Source organism: Vigna umbellata, chromosome 5 (assembly GCF_029865625.1).
Source record: "Vigna umbellata cultivar VRB3 chromosome 5, Vumbellata_1.0, whole genome shotgun sequence".
Lineage (NCBI taxonomy): Eukaryota > Viridiplantae > Streptophyta > Magnoliopsida > Fabales > Fabaceae > Vigna > Vigna umbellata.
In genome coordinates, this window is record NC_142169.1 from 69099190 (window position 1) to 69116274 (window position 17085).

The 17085-nt window shown below is 31.8% G+C and overlaps 3 protein-coding genes across 6 annotated transcripts; 1 reads left to right on the plus strand and 2 right to left on the minus strand.

The window, feature by feature from the left end:
• Positions 1 to 1196: 1196 nt before the first annotated feature.
• Positions 1197 to 4221, minus strand: LOC124831602 (equilibrative nucleotide transporter 3-like). 3 transcript variants are annotated; one of them, XM_088114971.1, is made up of 9 exons: positions 4091 to 4221; positions 3894 to 3998; positions 3640 to 3795; positions 3354 to 3497; positions 2940 to 3002; positions 2558 to 2632; positions 2312 to 2472; positions 1976 to 2234; positions 1197 to 1620 (listed from the first exon to the last, which is right to left on the minus strand). In XM_088114971.1, exons 1-9 carry the CDS (start codon positions 4130 to 4132, stop codon positions 1510 to 1512), a joined length of 1116 nt encoding a protein of 371 aa, XP_087971097.1. In that variant the 5' UTR covers positions 4133 to 4221; the 3' UTR covers positions 1197 to 1509. The 3 variants fall into 3 exon arrangements, with proteins under 3 accessions (XP_087971097.1, XP_047161594.1, XP_087971098.1); XM_047305638.2 differs by having other exon boundaries at positions 2558 to 2733; positions 2897 to 3002; XM_088114972.1 differs by lacking the exon at positions 2940 to 3002.
• A 4153-nt stretch (positions 4222 to 8374) lies between these two features.
• Positions 8375 to 11759, minus strand: LOC124831625 (cation/H(+) antiporter 15-like). Its single transcript, XM_047305678.2, has 3 exons — positions 11433 to 11759; positions 10016 to 11011; positions 8375 to 9931 (listed from the first exon to the last, which is right to left on the minus strand). The coding sequence occupies exons 1-3, from the start codon at positions 11649 to 11651 to the stop codon at positions 8615 to 8617; spliced, it is 2532 nt and encodes an 843-aa protein (XP_047161634.2). The 5' UTR covers positions 11652 to 11759; the 3' UTR covers positions 8375 to 8614.
• A 2371-nt stretch (positions 11760 to 14130) lies between these two features.
• Positions 14131 to 16073, plus strand: LOC124831624 (putative cyclin-D6-1). Of its 2 annotated transcripts, XM_047305677.2 has the most exons (6): positions 14136 to 14708; positions 14787 to 14873; positions 15020 to 15115; positions 15217 to 15415; positions 15510 to 15640; positions 15732 to 16073. In XM_047305677.2, exons 1-6 carry the CDS (start codon positions 14544 to 14546, stop codon positions 15870 to 15872), a joined length of 819 nt encoding a protein of 272 aa, XP_047161633.1. In that variant the 5' UTR covers positions 14136 to 14543; the 3' UTR covers positions 15873 to 16073. The 2 variants fall into 2 exon arrangements, with proteins under 2 accessions (XP_047161632.1, XP_047161633.1); XM_047305676.2 differs by having other exon boundaries at positions 14131 to 14873.
• The last annotated feature ends 1012 nt before the right edge of the window (positions 16074 to 17085 follow it).

Genomic DNA, 17085 nt, shown 5'->3' on the forward strand with positions numbered 1-17085 from the left:
AGGTATAATTTGGTCCTCATTCTTTTCGAAACTTTGGTTTTAGTCCTCGAAAACTAACGCCGTTAAAAATGTGCTGATGTGTACCTAACGATAGACTGACACAATTTTTTTTCTTGCGTTGAGTCAGTCTTTCTCACCTTTTCTCCCTCTCTCTCCCTCGTCTCTTCCTTCCATCTTCCACCCAACCTCCCCACCCTCTGCAAAAAGGGATACCCTTTCCCTCTTCTTCGAGTTCTAAGACTGCCGCCACCCACGAAGCTAACCGCCGTTGCCTCTGCCAAACCGGCCTGAAGCGACGCTGGAGGGATGTTAAAGGATTTGGTGAGATGGGTGTCCATGGCCCTCCCTTGTTGGACTGAGAATGTCTGCAGTTGTGCTAAGATTTGTTGAAAACGATGGTGCACGAGAAAATGGGAATAACCGATAGCAATATCTTCAACTTGCCCAACACTGCATAATCTCCATGCGTTTTCCTTTGTGTCTGTCCCCTCTTGGACTTTGATACAAGCCTTGTCCAAGAACCTGATCAAACGTAGTGCGTGTACAAAATTTATTATAAAATTGATCAGCAAAGATGCATGTACTGTAGAAATTTGGATGAAGAGTTTGAATCTTGAGGTTTATAAAGCTATTTTGTGCGAAAAAATTATCCATATTTCTCTCTGTAAGTGAAAAAAAAAATACAAGAAATTATTTCATTAAACATTCTTAATCTGCAGACATTGCTAACAACGTCTAACTGATTATCCAACGACAGTTAGCTTTGTGGGTGGCGGCAGTCTTAGAACTCGAAGAAGAGGGAAAGGGTATCCCTTTTTGCAGAGGGTGAGGAGGTTGGGTGGAAGATGGAAGGAAGAGACGAGGGAGAGAGAGGGAGAAAAGGTGAGAAAGACTGACTCAACGCAAGAAAAAAAATTGTGTCAGTCTACTGTTAGACACATCAGCACATTTTTAACGGCATTAGTTTTCGAGGACTAAAACCAAAGTTTCGAAAAAAATGAGGACCAAATTGTAGCTTATTTTGAAAGAGGGACTAAAACCAGAAACGGCCAATAGTTTAGGGACTAAAAACATATTTAACCCAACTATATTAAAGTCTAAAATAAAAATGAATTCTAATTTTACATTAAAATTTAAAATTAAACATATACTTAATCTTTTTTTATTATACTAAAAATAAATGTGACAATATATAGTGAATTAAACTAACTATTTATCCAATAAAAATTATCCATTTATTTATTTAATACAATAAATAAATTAAAATTTACAAACAGTTTTCTTATCATAAAAATAGCTCAAACTTTTGAATTTAATTTTCCCAAATATAGGGTAAATAATAAAATGTATTAAATACTTTGACATGCTCGAAGCACGTAACTTGCAGCAGCTTCTCATGTTAGCCAGTTGGGGATAAAAGAGAAAATCTTGTTATATTCAATTATTTTCTCCCCTGCCTGCAACATGGCTCAAAGAGACAAGCAAATTTACATACACTACTGAGTTCTTTTAAAAGCCTGATTTTCCTATGAGCCACAGCCAATCAAGAGCAACCCCAGAAAATATGCCACATAAAAGAAACAGCACCAGCAAATTACCCAGTGCATTTTGTTCAGGGCCCTGCAAAACCAGCAAGCCATCATTAGATATATAACTAACTCTTATACTTCCTCCCTTATCAAAATTTATCTTTAAATATCTATATTTAAAAATTAATGCTTTTTTAAGAACCAGTTTATTAGACTTAAAAAATTTAAATAAAATAGAAACCAAAAAGTACCGTTTAAAAACAGATCACAAATAATTTTAAAACAAATTCATTATTCAGTTACTATATATAAAATATATATATATATATATATATATATATATATATATATATATAAATTTTACGGGTATAAAAATATACGAAAACGTATATAAACACTTATAAAGAGACATGAGTATAATAATAGAATTTTAGATAGAGACTGACCTTGTAACCTTCTGGTGCGATGGTAAATACACATACAGTGAGATAACCATTGGTTAGTCCCAAGAAAGACACGAGCATGATCATCCATCCCTGGTCCCCATATTTTGCTGTGAAGTAAAATGCTGGAATCAACAGGAATCTAGAAAGCACTGCAATGAGTAAACCCTTTCTGGATTCCAACGTCAGGCATTTGATAAGGGGAATATATCTGGATATTAGATCAAACACGTTGTACATTGCGATCAAAACAAGAGGGTACCTAAAAGAACCTCAGATGATGAGCCGTGTGAAAACGCATTTAGATGACCAAAAGATTGGGAATTAATACACGCTTACCATGTTCCTAGCTGGTGAGATCCAGTATTTTCATACAAAAATCCAGGGAAAATTGATAGTGTTAACACATATATTAGAAACAAATCAGCTGCGAGATCAATGTTCTGTAGAAATAGTTGTTTATTGCTCAGCCGGTCTTGATTTTTAGCATCGAATCCAACCTGCAATAGTTCCAAGTCTTTCAGATTACTGTAATATACTTCCTGGAGCTTAGTTTATGAATTTCTTTAACAGCTGTTACATTACTTGGTGGTTGGTCTCGTTATGAATGCCGGCAGCTGCAAGATCAGCTGATACAGTTTTTGATCCTTCTAAAGCAGCCTTTGAACGGTAATATTTTATTATGGACAACTTAGGGAAGTAAAATGCGTATAGAATTATGCAGAAAAACTCAAAAACGGTAGAGATTGCAAAAAATAGCACTGCAAAATGAGGAAATAATCAATCTTGTGTCAAAGAACAGCAATCTTTAGAGTTAATGGATGACAACCAAATCTACCATGCTGTATAAAACTGCCATAATGCAAAAACAAGTGAGTAAAACTGATATGTGGCAGTGTCAATTAATGAATAAGAGTAACATACTAGTCCCTTTCCGAAGACCATTCTTTGAATTCTCAAAACCTACTTTGGTGACAAGTCTCAAACCAGAAGCTAGAGCTCCCGAGGCAGCTAAACCAGCAAAGAAAGACTGTAAAGCATTCAATTCTAGAATTAGTCTACCTAGTAAAAACAAGACTACTATTTTAGAAGACAGTATATGTGGTTTTTTCGGTATCATGTTCAACCTCATACAAATTAAGCATCGTTATTAGACTAATTAAAATAATGTATTTCTCCGGCAAATGACAACGACTAAATTGATCTCTTCCTTTGGTATTCTTTAATATTTTCCCTGTAACTTCCATCGCTATCTTCTCTTTTGAAAAAAAAAATTAAATTTAGTTTTACAGTTTTTTCTTCATTCTTCTTCAAACAAGGGTTGAGAATTTCTCAAAAATCACAAAACAGGAGAGATAAAGAAATTATGAGGATAACGAACCTGGATGAACTCAGGACACATAAAAGACAGGTCTCCGACCATGCCACCCTGGACATGAGCATCTGCAATTCCAAAACAAGCAGAAAGGACACATATACCAATGTAAGGTCCGATTCCCCCTTTTCCTGATGTTGCTAGGTCTAACTGTGACACAAAGCAGAAAAAATGAAATTAACAACCACAAACCAGTTGCAGCAGACTTGAAGCGGTATAAGACTATAGATTTTATCTTTTTCAAACTAGAAAAAGAAAAAATGAAAAACAGTGAATTAGGACGAGCACTCACAACAAGCACTAGCAAAGTACTGACGGAGAAAAGAGAGTAGCCAATTAAGTTCCTCAATCTAGTGTTGATCCTTGACTCATTATACGCCAGTATTGCCATAGTACCAAGTGCAAAGGGTTGATAAACAAGGGTGAGCACACGCGATGGATGGTATCTCTATGGCAAAAGGTCGTTAGACAGACCAATAAACCTTTCAATTCAAATATGCAACACAGAAAGAAGAACGAACAATTCTGGGTTCGTGAGATACTCACAGGGAACAGAGTGTAGTAATAATCTCCTACTGTCAACATACTGTTCCAAGCAACCAGAGATCCCAATCCAAGAATGAAACAAACCACCATGGCTTGGAACTTTCCCTGCTTGAAACAAATCAATCCAACCATTATAGGTAAGCATAGCAATAACGGAGGATGAATACCAAGAAAATATCATAGTAACAATAACATACCTCCAACCTTCTTGGTGGTTCATTGCCATTAGAAAGATTCATGGCTGCAAGAATCTGCTACAACCAAGTTAAGGTAACAATAGACTGGTTAATGACCATTTAACAGGTTTGGCATTGAGAAAAAGAAGAAAAAAAATCCACAAAGGAAATAGAAACAATAAAGAAAAAAGAAAAAACGTTCATTTTACCACATATGAAAAAAAAAACTGATCTGACTCTTGAAACTTTAAAAAATGTCATATTTAGTAAATATTTACCATTATAATTAAAAACATAATATATTAATAATATTCAGTAATTAAATTGTTTGATTAAAAATTACAATTTTAGAAATCATTTGTTCCTGATCTGTGATTCTGGTTTTTATTGTTTGTTACTTATAGAAATAATAGTTATCATAACGTTACGTATAAAAGAATAAGAAAATATATACAAAAAACAGTTATAAAAACGAAAAAATATTCGTAACCACTTTTTTCCTTGAACAACTTTTCAATTTTTTAATAATAAAATATTATATTTAGATTATGATAATAATAAATATAAATACAATTTTAAAAAACAATGATATATATTGTTATATAATGATTGAATAGAGTAATAAATGAGATAAAAATATCATACCATTATAAAAATTAATGCCTTTATTAACTATTGCGGAAATACAATTAGGCTTACGTTTTACCGTGATAACAACTTTTTTGTATTATTAAATTGAGTTTAAAATGGCCAGTCATCCAATCGTAAAACAATAACTCTGATTATGTTATATCAATAATTAACATCTGTTCCTGTTAAAAAAATGTTAAACGTTTTCATTGAAAAGTAGATTATATATAATATACAGAAAAATTATTTATTTTTAAAAATAGAATATGCAATTAAATGTGTAGAAGATGAAAAATACATTGTAACAAAAGAAAAATGAGAATAAAAAAGAATTAAACGGAATTGGAAATGGAGAGTATAAATAACCATTAATAATGGGTGATGTTAACTAAGAGGAAGTCAACTGAAATGGATGTGTGTGCCAAAATCGTTATAAATTATTTGTAAGTAGTAAGTTGAGATTTGGATTTTGTGATTGTTTTTATTTTCCCCAGAAAGTGAATCTTTCCATACTTTTGTGTAATCAAGCAGAGAGAAAAAGACAAATTCTAAGATATTATCTATTCTCTCTCAATAAATCCATAATTGAGAAAACCATTGGTCAGTTTTCCCTTCATCGGATTATATCCAAAGTTTTCACAGGTAATTTGATACACAGGGAGTCTTCCCAGGATTCACATACATATTAAAACACCCTCTGTCATCAAGAATCATATTCCACAATATCCTCATAAATCAAATTTTATTAAGTTTCAATAATTTTAACAGTGAATTATCTCATTTATTATTTTCAAATAATTCTTTAAGAAATAAAAGGTGAGTTAGTTGAAATAAGTATATTAAAAGATTAAACATGTTTGATTTCTTAACTTTTAGTGAAAATTAAAATTAATCTTTTTCTACACTTTGAATTAATTTAGTCTTTTATTTTTAAAATACCAAGCAAATCTTCTTCAATTTGTTTGATATTTTAAACATATTTTTTTTATTAATATTAAAGTAAAAAATATCAAACGAAAATAAAAAATTCAAATACTAATAAATTTAATAAATTTTAATTAAAATGATTAAATTAATATATTTATAAAATTGAAAGATTAAATTAAATTAAATTTTGAAAAGAGAATATTTTTAATTTTTATTGAAAATTAACCAAAAATATATTTAATTTTTTATTAAAAAATATTCAATACAAAATGAGATCCTAAGCCTTTTTAAATAAAGATATTGTAAGATTAAAGAATAGTTAGCTTAGTTTGAAAGAAGATTCGGGAAGCAATAGTGTCAGATTTTGTTTCCTAGCAGCAGAAAAGATTAGCAATATGCATTATTTTTTCTTGCTTAGACACCGAATTTATAGCATTTTATAACTTTTAATTGGGATTTTTAAGATTACCGAAACATGTGCTATAGCGTGGAACCTTTTTTTATTAAGGGTTAAATTAATCTTTAAACTATTAGCTGTTTTTTTTAGTCCCTCTTTTAAAATAAGATATAATATGGTCTTCATTCTTTTTGAAACTTTGGTTTTAGTCTTCGAAAAGTAACACCGTTAAAAATGTGCTGATGTGTCTAACGTCTCTGTTTATGTGTAATTGTTTTTTTGCTGACATGTGGACAGAAACGTTAGACACATCAGCACATTTTTAACGACGTTAATTTTCGGAAGACTAAAACCAAAATTTCGAAAAAAATGATAACTAAATTATAGCTTATTTTGAAAGAAAGACTAAAATCAAAAACAGTTTAGAGACTAAAAATATATTTAATCTTTTTATTAACGAACCGGCGTGCTAAAAAGCCCGTTGATTTCTTTGAAGAGATTATCACAGTTGAAAAACCAACATTTTAAAAATTATAATAAAATACTTTAAAAAAGCTTAGAAAAATCGTACAATGCATTTTACCCTTTTCCATTTCCTCTATCTCCTTTGTGTCTCTGTTACTATTTCTGCGTGATTTTTTAATTAAAGAATAATTACTTTTAAAAAGTTACATATTAATTTTAACTTTTAAAAATACTGAAATAATAAGTTCTGATTAAAATTGTTACAATTTCGGAAAATTAATACCGCAAACAACATAAATTACATTCTTTTTATTTGTAACATTTCTTTAAATGTCTAATTAACAATGATGGACTTATGTTACATCACAATTAAAAACATGTAACTAGTGACTGATCTTAATTAATAACATTTGAAGAGGTAAAATAATATATTCAAAATGTATATATTTTATTATGATTATTAATATAATAAAAATAAATACATAATTTAATATAATTATAATTTTAAAATAAATCACATACACCAATTATAATATATATATATATATATATATATATATATGATTTCTTTTGTTTATTCAAATATTTTAATTTATCAATATATTAAAATTAAATTTTACAGCTATTCAAATATTTGAATTTATCGATATATTAAAATTTTCAGCTATTTTATTTTTTAATGTAAATAACTATATTGTACATAAAAAAATTATATTTTATTTTATTGATAATATTTATTACAAAAAATAATTTTTTTATAGGTGTAGAAGGAAAAAAAAAGACAAAAATAAATTAATTAAGCAATCAATAAAATATGTTATTGACTTTTCTATTCTTGCTAAAGATAGACATAATTATAGTTGATAAATTCTTAAGTATGATTAATTACTTGGGAGCATCAACAATAAAAGTGATGAAATTGATATTTTAAATTTTTTTTTTACTAAAATCTAAAGAATAAAAGTTGTTCACAAAATGACTTCTATAATCGAATAATTAAATTATTAATATTTTTCTTCATGATAGGTAGGTAAAAAAGTTAAATTTGGATTGTTTTTATCTATTCATATAAATTTTCTCTTATCGCTTTTAAAAAATAAATTTATTTTTCCATCCTTCAACAATATACCTGTTTTTAAAAAATAAACTATCAAAATCTAATTACATATTAAGAGATATATTTTCTAAAAGGAAAATATATCATAATTAATCCCAATTAAAAACATATTATGACATGGTCAATTTTTCCTTTTATGTTCTAACAGAAATCATAAAAAAGCAACTCATAAGATAAAAAAAATATATTATACTATATCAGATCAGAACAGAAATAATAAAATTATATTTAATTTTCCTTTTTTCTTAAAAAACAAAAAGATATGAGAACGAGAAATGAACAAAAATAATAAATAACTCAATAAATAAGAAGAAAGAAAATGAAAAAATATCTTAATAAACTTGCTTATTTTTTATTATCTTTAATTCTATATTTTATTATTTATTAATATTAATAACGTATAAAAGATTAAAAATTCGCCTAATTTAATACTCATAAATTCTCGTTACCATAAATAATTTGAAAGTTTGGGGAGCAATAATATCCCCCAGCCCCCAAATCCTCCCTAATAAAGGGATCTCTACTATATATTTAATGGAAGAGTATTTTTTTCTCAAAAATTTAATTCTAAAACATTTTACCTGTATCTCCTACCAGGGGTAATTCCTGTATAATTTTGAAAAATATGAAAATCAATAATAAGATCTTTATTTCATTTTGAACTAGTTAATTATAGTGTTAAATTCAAGTAAAAGAACATCAAGATTCAAAACTATTTTTTCTTTTTTGCATAAATTAAAAAAAAAACTACCATATTTTTACTGTACATTTTAAGTTATGTTTTCCTTTCTCTTTTTGTGTTGTATGAACATACAAGTTCCAGCTGAAGCCTAAATCCAAAAGTATAAAAAATAACTATGATGACACCTTTTATGAACATCTATCACCGCACTTTAGCTGTGGGTAGCCTCTAAGGGAACATTAGCATCAACTATATAGTCGTTGTGCTAATTTAAATGTATATATGAATAAACTGTTTGTATTTGATTTCTAATTGTATGGGCTTCATTCATGCTATCGTAAACATTACAGAAGAGTGTCCTGTTCCCATTGGCATTACATATCTTTGCATATGTTGTTGTTGATTTATGCTATGTCGGGATTCAGCTGATTCCCATGGTCTTTCAACGACAAAATTGTCCTCTCCATCTGGTCCTTGCCCTACATATTGATGCAACACCAACACCGAAGCCGTTGTTTCAAAGTCTGAAGATGCTAGTAAATCGCCAATGGCTCCTAACTCAGGACACTCACTCCAATCTGTAAGGCCATCTGTTAGTGGTGACATTGTCCCTTGTCCTCTTCCAACTATGAACAAGTCATTCATGTTATTGATTGATCTTATTGCTGCAACTGTTTCCTCCCCATTGTTCACAACCTTTTCTATGTAAATGACTGAATCATCATGTGCAATCATATTCTTGAACTCACTTATATACTCATTATCCAGTTTGTTTTCCCCTCCATTTTTCATAGTGGTGAAACTTCGATCAATCTTTGCCCATAAGCGATCTGTTTCTGAACTTTGATATGAATACTCAGTTGGAATGAAGTGCATGACAGTAAGGTGAACCCTTGGATGTCTTGACATTCTCCATCCATAAGCTAATGCCTCTCTGTCATCTGGTCCTCCAAAATATAGCACAGCCACTTTATGACATGCTTGATTTCCAATCAAGCGGTTGGATCCATTAAATCCCCTATCCACAAGTATACCAACTGAGCATGGTGAGTTTTGTAGTAGATTGTGGTTCACCATTCTTAATGCTGGGATTGTATCTTCCATTTGTCCGTCTACTGTTTGTTGCTTATGGAAAGGAATGATGATGATGGACACCCTTTTTTCTTCAGCCAAATTGCATATGTCTTCATGCATGGTGGAGTAAGGGGAAATGGCTGTTAAGGGTTGGACTTGAGCATAATTGACCTGTTCCTCAAAGTTATGAAATGCCGTGATGATGTGGTCGGTTTGTGCTTGTGTTTTGTTGAGGGCTGGACCTCCTGATTGTCTATTGGCATGAACAATTAGCATTGCAGAAGCTCTACGAGTGAGTTCAACCAAGTGGAGCACATAAGCACACATTGGAGACCTTTTATTGGGATAAGTTGCTTCAAGGAGATTAACTAGTGTGGGAACATTTCGAGGGGTGTGAATGCCCACAAGGACTCTTAACTCTCCATCAAGTCTTGAACTTTGTATTGTTCTCCTTTTATAAGGTACAAGCGTTTTTCTTGGCCTATAAATTAATTTTACAATTGGTGAAATGAATGCTGTCATTATCAGTATTACAATGATCATAACTGAAAATATTTTATCATCCAAGACCTGCATATGCAAAGTTAACTAGTCATCATCATGTGTTGATCCTTTAAGTAATAGCTAGATTAACAAAGAAATTGAATGGTGTACCTTTTGTTCCCTCCCAACATTGAGCACAATAATTTCAATAATGCCTTTAGCGTTCATAAGTAAACCAAGAACAACTCCATCACGATTTGGTATCTGCAACATGTTTGAAACAAGGAGAATTCCAGCAATCTTGCCGAGATAAGTTAGAGAAATCGCTGAGAGAATAAAAGCCCAAGTATTAGCTCCGCTGATTAAGCTGATATCTGTCTTGAGCCCACTAATGGCATAAAAGAGAGGAAGCAAAAGTCCTGAAACAAAGTCTTCAAGCTTTTCTATTATTGCAGCTCCAAGTGGCCCATTTGGAATGACTAGGCCATACACAAAAGCTCCAAAAACACAATGTGTTCCAAGGGCATCCGTGATGAAGGCCGACATCAATACACCAGTGAGCACAATGCATAATTGAAACTCACTGAAGGGTTTTCCGTCTGGAGTTTTCTCGATCAACCACGCCATTGTTGGTCTAACAATAAGAAAGGAGAAAGAAAGAAAAACAAGGTTTGATAGCAGAACCCACAATGATACCCAAGCGCTAATTATTTCCTCTGATAAAGCAATAGTTAGAGCCAACAACATCCATGCACACACATCATTGATGAGAGAAGTTGATAGAGCAAGCTTCCCTAAGTCTGTGTTGATAAGTTTGAGCTCAACAAGCATTCGAGCAAGCACCGGGAATGCAGTGACAGATAGAACAATACCAAGATAGAGGATACAGCTGGCTTGATTTATGTTTTCGTCTGTGTTAGCTATTAAAGAGGATAAACACATAGCAACCATAAAGGGAATCACCATACCAGCAAGGGAAATTAACACCGTCTTCTTTCCAGCACGTTTGATGATCGAAACGTCCATCTCTAACCCAATCAGGAACACAAAGTATATCAGACCCATGTTTGCCATTGTCTCCACCAGCATTACACTTTTCATAGGGAACACAATATTGGCAAAATTTTTATTTCTTCCAAGCACTGATGGACCCAGAAGCAATCCACCCTGTAAATATATTTTCAAATCATTCCATCTAGTTATAAAATATTGAAAGAACAAAAAAACATCAAAGGCTCTGAAATTAAACACACCTGCAATACTATGGCTACATATTAAGGTTACCCACTATACCTTAATTTCCTGTTCACATATTTGCTCTACATGGTTACAACATAAACTGTTCAAATTATCGTATGCATTTTCTTAATCTTATGAATCACAGGTTCTCTAACAAGTTATTGATCCGACAATAAAAATAGTAAGAAAAAATTTACTCATAACATTATTATGAGTTATTTGGATACTAATACATTATAAATGATGCCAAAATTGGAAGAGTTAATAAACAATGATGATTGTGTCTTTTTTCTATGTTGTGTGTTTGATTCGAGAAAGAAAATAAAAGGTGAAAGAGAAATGAAGTTACCAAGATTTCAGCAATTACACGAGGTTGGTGAAAGGGCTTGAGGATTAAAACAAAGAAACGTGTTGCAGATACAACTAACGTTAATTGCAAGGTAAACAGAGGAAGAGAGAAATCTAAAAGGTTATTGGTCTTCCACAACCCATTTGTTGTTACCATGAGTGGTGTATAACAAATTATGGATTTATCAGGCATAGTGGATGTCATGGTTGTGTTGTTCATTTTGAACAAATGAACAACACAACCACTAAACACTTTGTTATAGTCAAGACTTAATTAATTTTCTGATCTTCCTCTACAGAAGATAGCTACAAGAGATAGGGGACGACATTTCTTGGTTGTGTTTTTATAAAAGATGATGAACACAATCAAAAGATAGATAGAGATAGGTTGGTATTGGTGCTTTCTCTTTATCCAAAAGCACCAATGAAAGAGATGATCCAAAATCATGCTTTAATCTATTTTTGAAAACTCGATATGTCTCATTATAACTCCCATCTAAAATGAGGTCATTGTGTATGCCACTTGGACAAACATCATAAATTATAATCACTTCTTATGTTAATCACCTGTATTGTGTAAACATGATTTATTAAATCAATAAACATTTTTCTGTTATTAGTAAACTTTTCATCAAAAATACTCATTTATTATCTATTATAATATAAAAAAATACTAAAAAATTTACTTTATTACTCACGTTTAGTTTGTTGATAAGTATATCAAAAGTTAGTATTTTAGTCATTTGACATTGTTAATTTGTTTTCGATTTCTATTTATTTTGTCACATGTGTTTATAAGTTATTTTACTTTTTTTATCTATTTGTTTTTTTTTTAAACTAATTTGTCCTAAATATGAAAATATATTTCTATATTGTTTTATAATTTTAAATTACTTGCTCATGTAATAACTATTAAAGAATATCTTGTATTTTAAATATTAATAATGATGTATCATCGAATGAACTTATTGTACGTGATTGTTTGATTATTTTAAAATTATTTTAATTTAAATTATGTTATTTTTTAAAATATATTATCTTCCCCTCATTTGTTATTGTATTTATTGTGTTGTACGAAAACAAAGGATAAGGGAAGAGAAACCTATTACAAATGAGAAACCTAACCGTGATCAAGTCCTAAAGTAGAGATGAATAGTTGTTTATGTATAGTTTATATTATATTGCATAATATTAATCTTTTTTAATAAATTTTATATTTTGAAAACATTATATATTGAGGAATAAATAATGTAATACTTATAACTTTACTTATTTGCTTTATGTTTAATGTGAGATATTTTAAACTAGCAGATGATTTTTATTAATTTGGAATGTTAGAACCACGTACATCCAAATCCATTTAGAGAGTAATTTCTCTATCCAGAGTGATGGTGACAACTTTTTATTACAGAATTGACATTTCTACTGGATTTATGTTTTATGTTTGATATTTTGAAATTTTGGGAAGATTTGACCCATGGACTGTACTGAGTTAGATGTTTGTGTAACCAAGTCACATGTAATGTGGTAAATGTTGGTAAAGACAAACAATTGAATGTCCCTCGAGACCCCAATGGCCAAAACGTTACAGATAATCCCCAAGCCAGACCACGGTCAAGTCAAGCGAGACGTTTCTGACACCCTTCCCTTCTTCATCATCATCATCATGTGAACAACTCTGCATTCATGTCGATTCACTCTTCCATCATGAGTTATGGGAACTGTTTAATATTCTGCAACATGAGAAATATGGCAACATTTTAACTTCATCTTCAAAGTGGGGGTGACCTCGATAAAAAAAGAATGGTCATAGTCACCCATTCTAACAACAATAGTAAGAGTAGCAAAACGGGTAGTCAAAGTTATTATTATTATTATTGAGGATGTCATAGTAAAAGAAGATTCCTTTTTGTTCTTCTTGTGATTCATATAGGGAACCGGTCAAAGGGAATAAGGTAAAGATTTTTAATACTTATCATTCAACAGATTTTTCTTTTCCATCATTGTTCCAGGCAAAAGGGTTTCACTTGTTTCAAAAGCCGAAGCTAAGATTATGTGATACATGGACAACAATTTATACAACATCATTCTATCTTTTTCTGTGTTACACCATTTGATATATTTCAAAATTCTCTCTACTGTATTATTTCTCAGCTGAAAAATGGGTGTGTATTACGACATAACTAATTAGAATGCCATGAAACAATGCTTGTTCTGAAATGACACAAAAGGAGGTACTCAGGTTTACATTGCAAGGATGTGACAATGAACCCAAATAGGACAGGTTGGTTTTCCGGTTGCACATGCTCTCATTACCAGATCAACCAGAGGACCACTTACACTCGATGCAAATGACCGAGATATAACTGCATTGTACAGGCATCCCATTATAAAACTAAGGCTAATTAAAGGGTTTTAATTAATTAAAATTCACTAAACAGAATGTAGGAATCTTCTGTAGTGAAATTGTATGACACAAAACATGACACTCTCAGCCACAGAAACAGAAGGGAATTGCAAGAATAAGCAATTGCACTGTATAGTTTTGCCTAGACTGTGTAAGCATGAACGGTGTATAATTTAAAATATATGAACATTATTATGAGTTGGACAAGGTGATTTAAGCATTTTGTATGTGGGGATGAAAGTAACGGTACCACTCCTAATGTTAATCAAAACGCTGTCACTTCCATCTCAGATCAAGCGCACATGCTGCATAATTATGTTCTCTTTCCTATATTTTTAAACCTGTAGAACTTTTATCTTTGGGAGGTGGTAGAAAATGTAGTAATCCTAATATTCAGTCCAAAAACTTGTTAAACTCTTGAGGTACTCCTCTCGCATCTCTGGTGTTTTTCCTGATTTCTATGATGAGGAAGAGCGAGGAGCAAAGAGTTCATATTCCTATTATGTATTTGTAAACACTACTACTTCCAATAAAGAACGCCAACACAACCACTTTATCAACACAGAAACCGAAGCTTCTCTTTCTTTTCCATCAATTCAGTTACCATCTTGAGACTTTTTGTCTCTTTGTCTTTCTTATGCCTTGAATTCCTCAATAGCAATGAACAGAATATAGAACGCAGACTAGGATATCAAGAAAGGGAAGATGGAGTTTGATCTTGAAGACCCACTAGTCAGCTTGGAAGAAGAGCAACCCTTTACTGTATCAGAACTCTTTGCCTCCGAATCAGATCACATGCCCTCACCAAACTACTTAAGTCTAACACATTTTCACGTTTTCTGTTTTGAGGCCATATCTCTTATTCTTCAGGTGAAGTTATGTTTATGTAATAGGTTCATTTCCCCCTCCTTCGTGTCACATTTGCTACATTTTGTTATGTTTCTTCAGGTTCAGCTTTCTTACAAACTAGACCCTTTTGTAGCTTACCTTGCTATAAATTACATGCACCGTTTCACGTCAAGCCAGGAAATTCCGGTAAGCAGATATCTGATGATGCCTATGTGTTAAGCTTATGTTCAGTTCATATTAAAAAAAAGCAAAGAAACCTTGGAACAGTTGTACCTTAATACGTTTCCATAATTTCCAATGTTACCCTGATGCCATTAGTCCTGAGTTTGCAGAAGGGGAATCCGTGGTATCTTAGGCTTGTTGTCGTATCGTGTCTCTCTCTTGCTTCAAAGATGAAAAACACAACTTTGCCATTTTTGGAAATGCAGGTAAATCTTCAAATTCACGTAATTAGAATCATTTTAATAGAAAAAAATCTCCAACCATGGCATGGTAACTTGAAAATGTGGTGTTTATGATCATGAAACAGAAAGAAGGTTGTAACTTTAAGGTTCAAAGTATTCAGAGAATGGAGCCTCTGATTCTCGGGGCACTGAAATGGCGTATGAGGTCAATTACACCTTTTTCTTTCCTGCGCTTCTTCATCTCTTTAGCTGAAATTGAAGACCACTCACTGAAGCAAGCACTCAAAGAGAGAGCTTCTGCTATAATCTTCAATGCTCAAAATGGTAAGTGGCTTGTTTCCATTCATACGTATAACTTGATTTTATCTTCAACTCCAACAATCACAAACTCTGAATTGCATCTCTCTTATGTCTGCAGACATTAAGCTTTTAGAGTATAAGCCTTCAACTATTGCAGCAACTGCCCTCATCATTGCATCGCATGAACTACTCCCTCATCAATATTCTATTCTGAGAGCTTCAATTATATCCAGTGAGTACCTAGATGAGGTAAAGTTTACATTCAATCACTACCCTTAAAAGCAATTTTTTTTTATTCTTTGCTGCTATAGCGTCTACACATTGATGGTGGTTGTTTTAGGAGACATTGTCCAAGTGCTTTGATTTGATGCAAGAGATGATAAGAACGGTAGCAAAAGAGTTAGAGACAGAAAGATGCTTTTTAAGAACAGAAACTCCTGGGAGTGTGCTTGAGAGAAACACCAAACGACAAAGAATTTAATGGTCTATATGTTGCAGAAACAAATTCCTGTTTTCCTACAAACTCAGGAAGGAGGAAGCCGAGGGAGAACAATCATGTTTGGTCCATATGTCGTTCACCATAAAGGAATTATTGTAATCTATTGCATAAAATGAAATTCAGAAATTACGTTATTAAATCAAATGGAAGTTTTGTAAGGTGGCACCAACCAATGCAATGAAATAAAACAGCTGATAGATGAAATATTAATTCTAATTAAACAAGTAAAAAGAGTACTTATGAAACTACATCATAATTTGAATCTGAGTGCAGTTTGTTTAGGTCGTGATGACAGAATTATATCATAGCTTGGCGTATACATTTATTTTCAAACGTTGATATATATCCCATTAACGTAAAGAAAATAGTCAAAATTTCAATCCCAAGGTAATTAAATCATGGCATCAATCTCACAGAAGAAAGTTCTAAAAACTGGTTCATCGTAGTTTGTTTCACTGTTTTAGGCTTGGCTGTGGCTGTAAATGAATACACTGAGGTCACCTGATATGTTCCCTATGTTGCATTTCAAACATAGGGAAGCCAAATCATTGTTCGATTCCTAGATGGATGGCTGTGTCCTTTGCTTTTAGGAAAGAGATCATTGTCATGCATATCTCTTGCCTTTTCTAACGTTAAGGATGTCTTCTCTGGTCAAAAGTACCATGACACATATCATTATTCCAACACCTTTTTATTTAACCAATTTCCAACTTATTAAACAACACTCACCAGCTTTCTAAGACCAAGGACAACTGAACACTTTAAAGAGAAACTCCTTGCAATTAATTCCTTAAAAAGCAGTTGCACTATTTTAACTGAAGTTTGAAAAAAGTTCTCAGTAAAATTTCTTTGCAATATAACTAAATAATAAAATATAGGATATTTTTTTACTTTCACAACATCTGAGCACAGTGTCTGATTATTATACCTATCTATCTGATAAATTTAAAGAATACTATGAATACCACCGAAGATGAATGCATGATTAAGGCCCAAAGCCAGAGAAAAAAGAAATGGAGCTTCTTTTTCTAGGGACTCTGGAATGACAGGATCATGTGATCTTGTTTTCTTTCTTGCGTTTCTTCGTCAGAAAAAAGATTCTTAGGCAAACACTTCCGCTAGAAATTTGTTTTGTGACCTGAAATGCTTTTTAAAACAAAGCATGTGCTTCCCATATAGATGCAAAGTTCGTCTT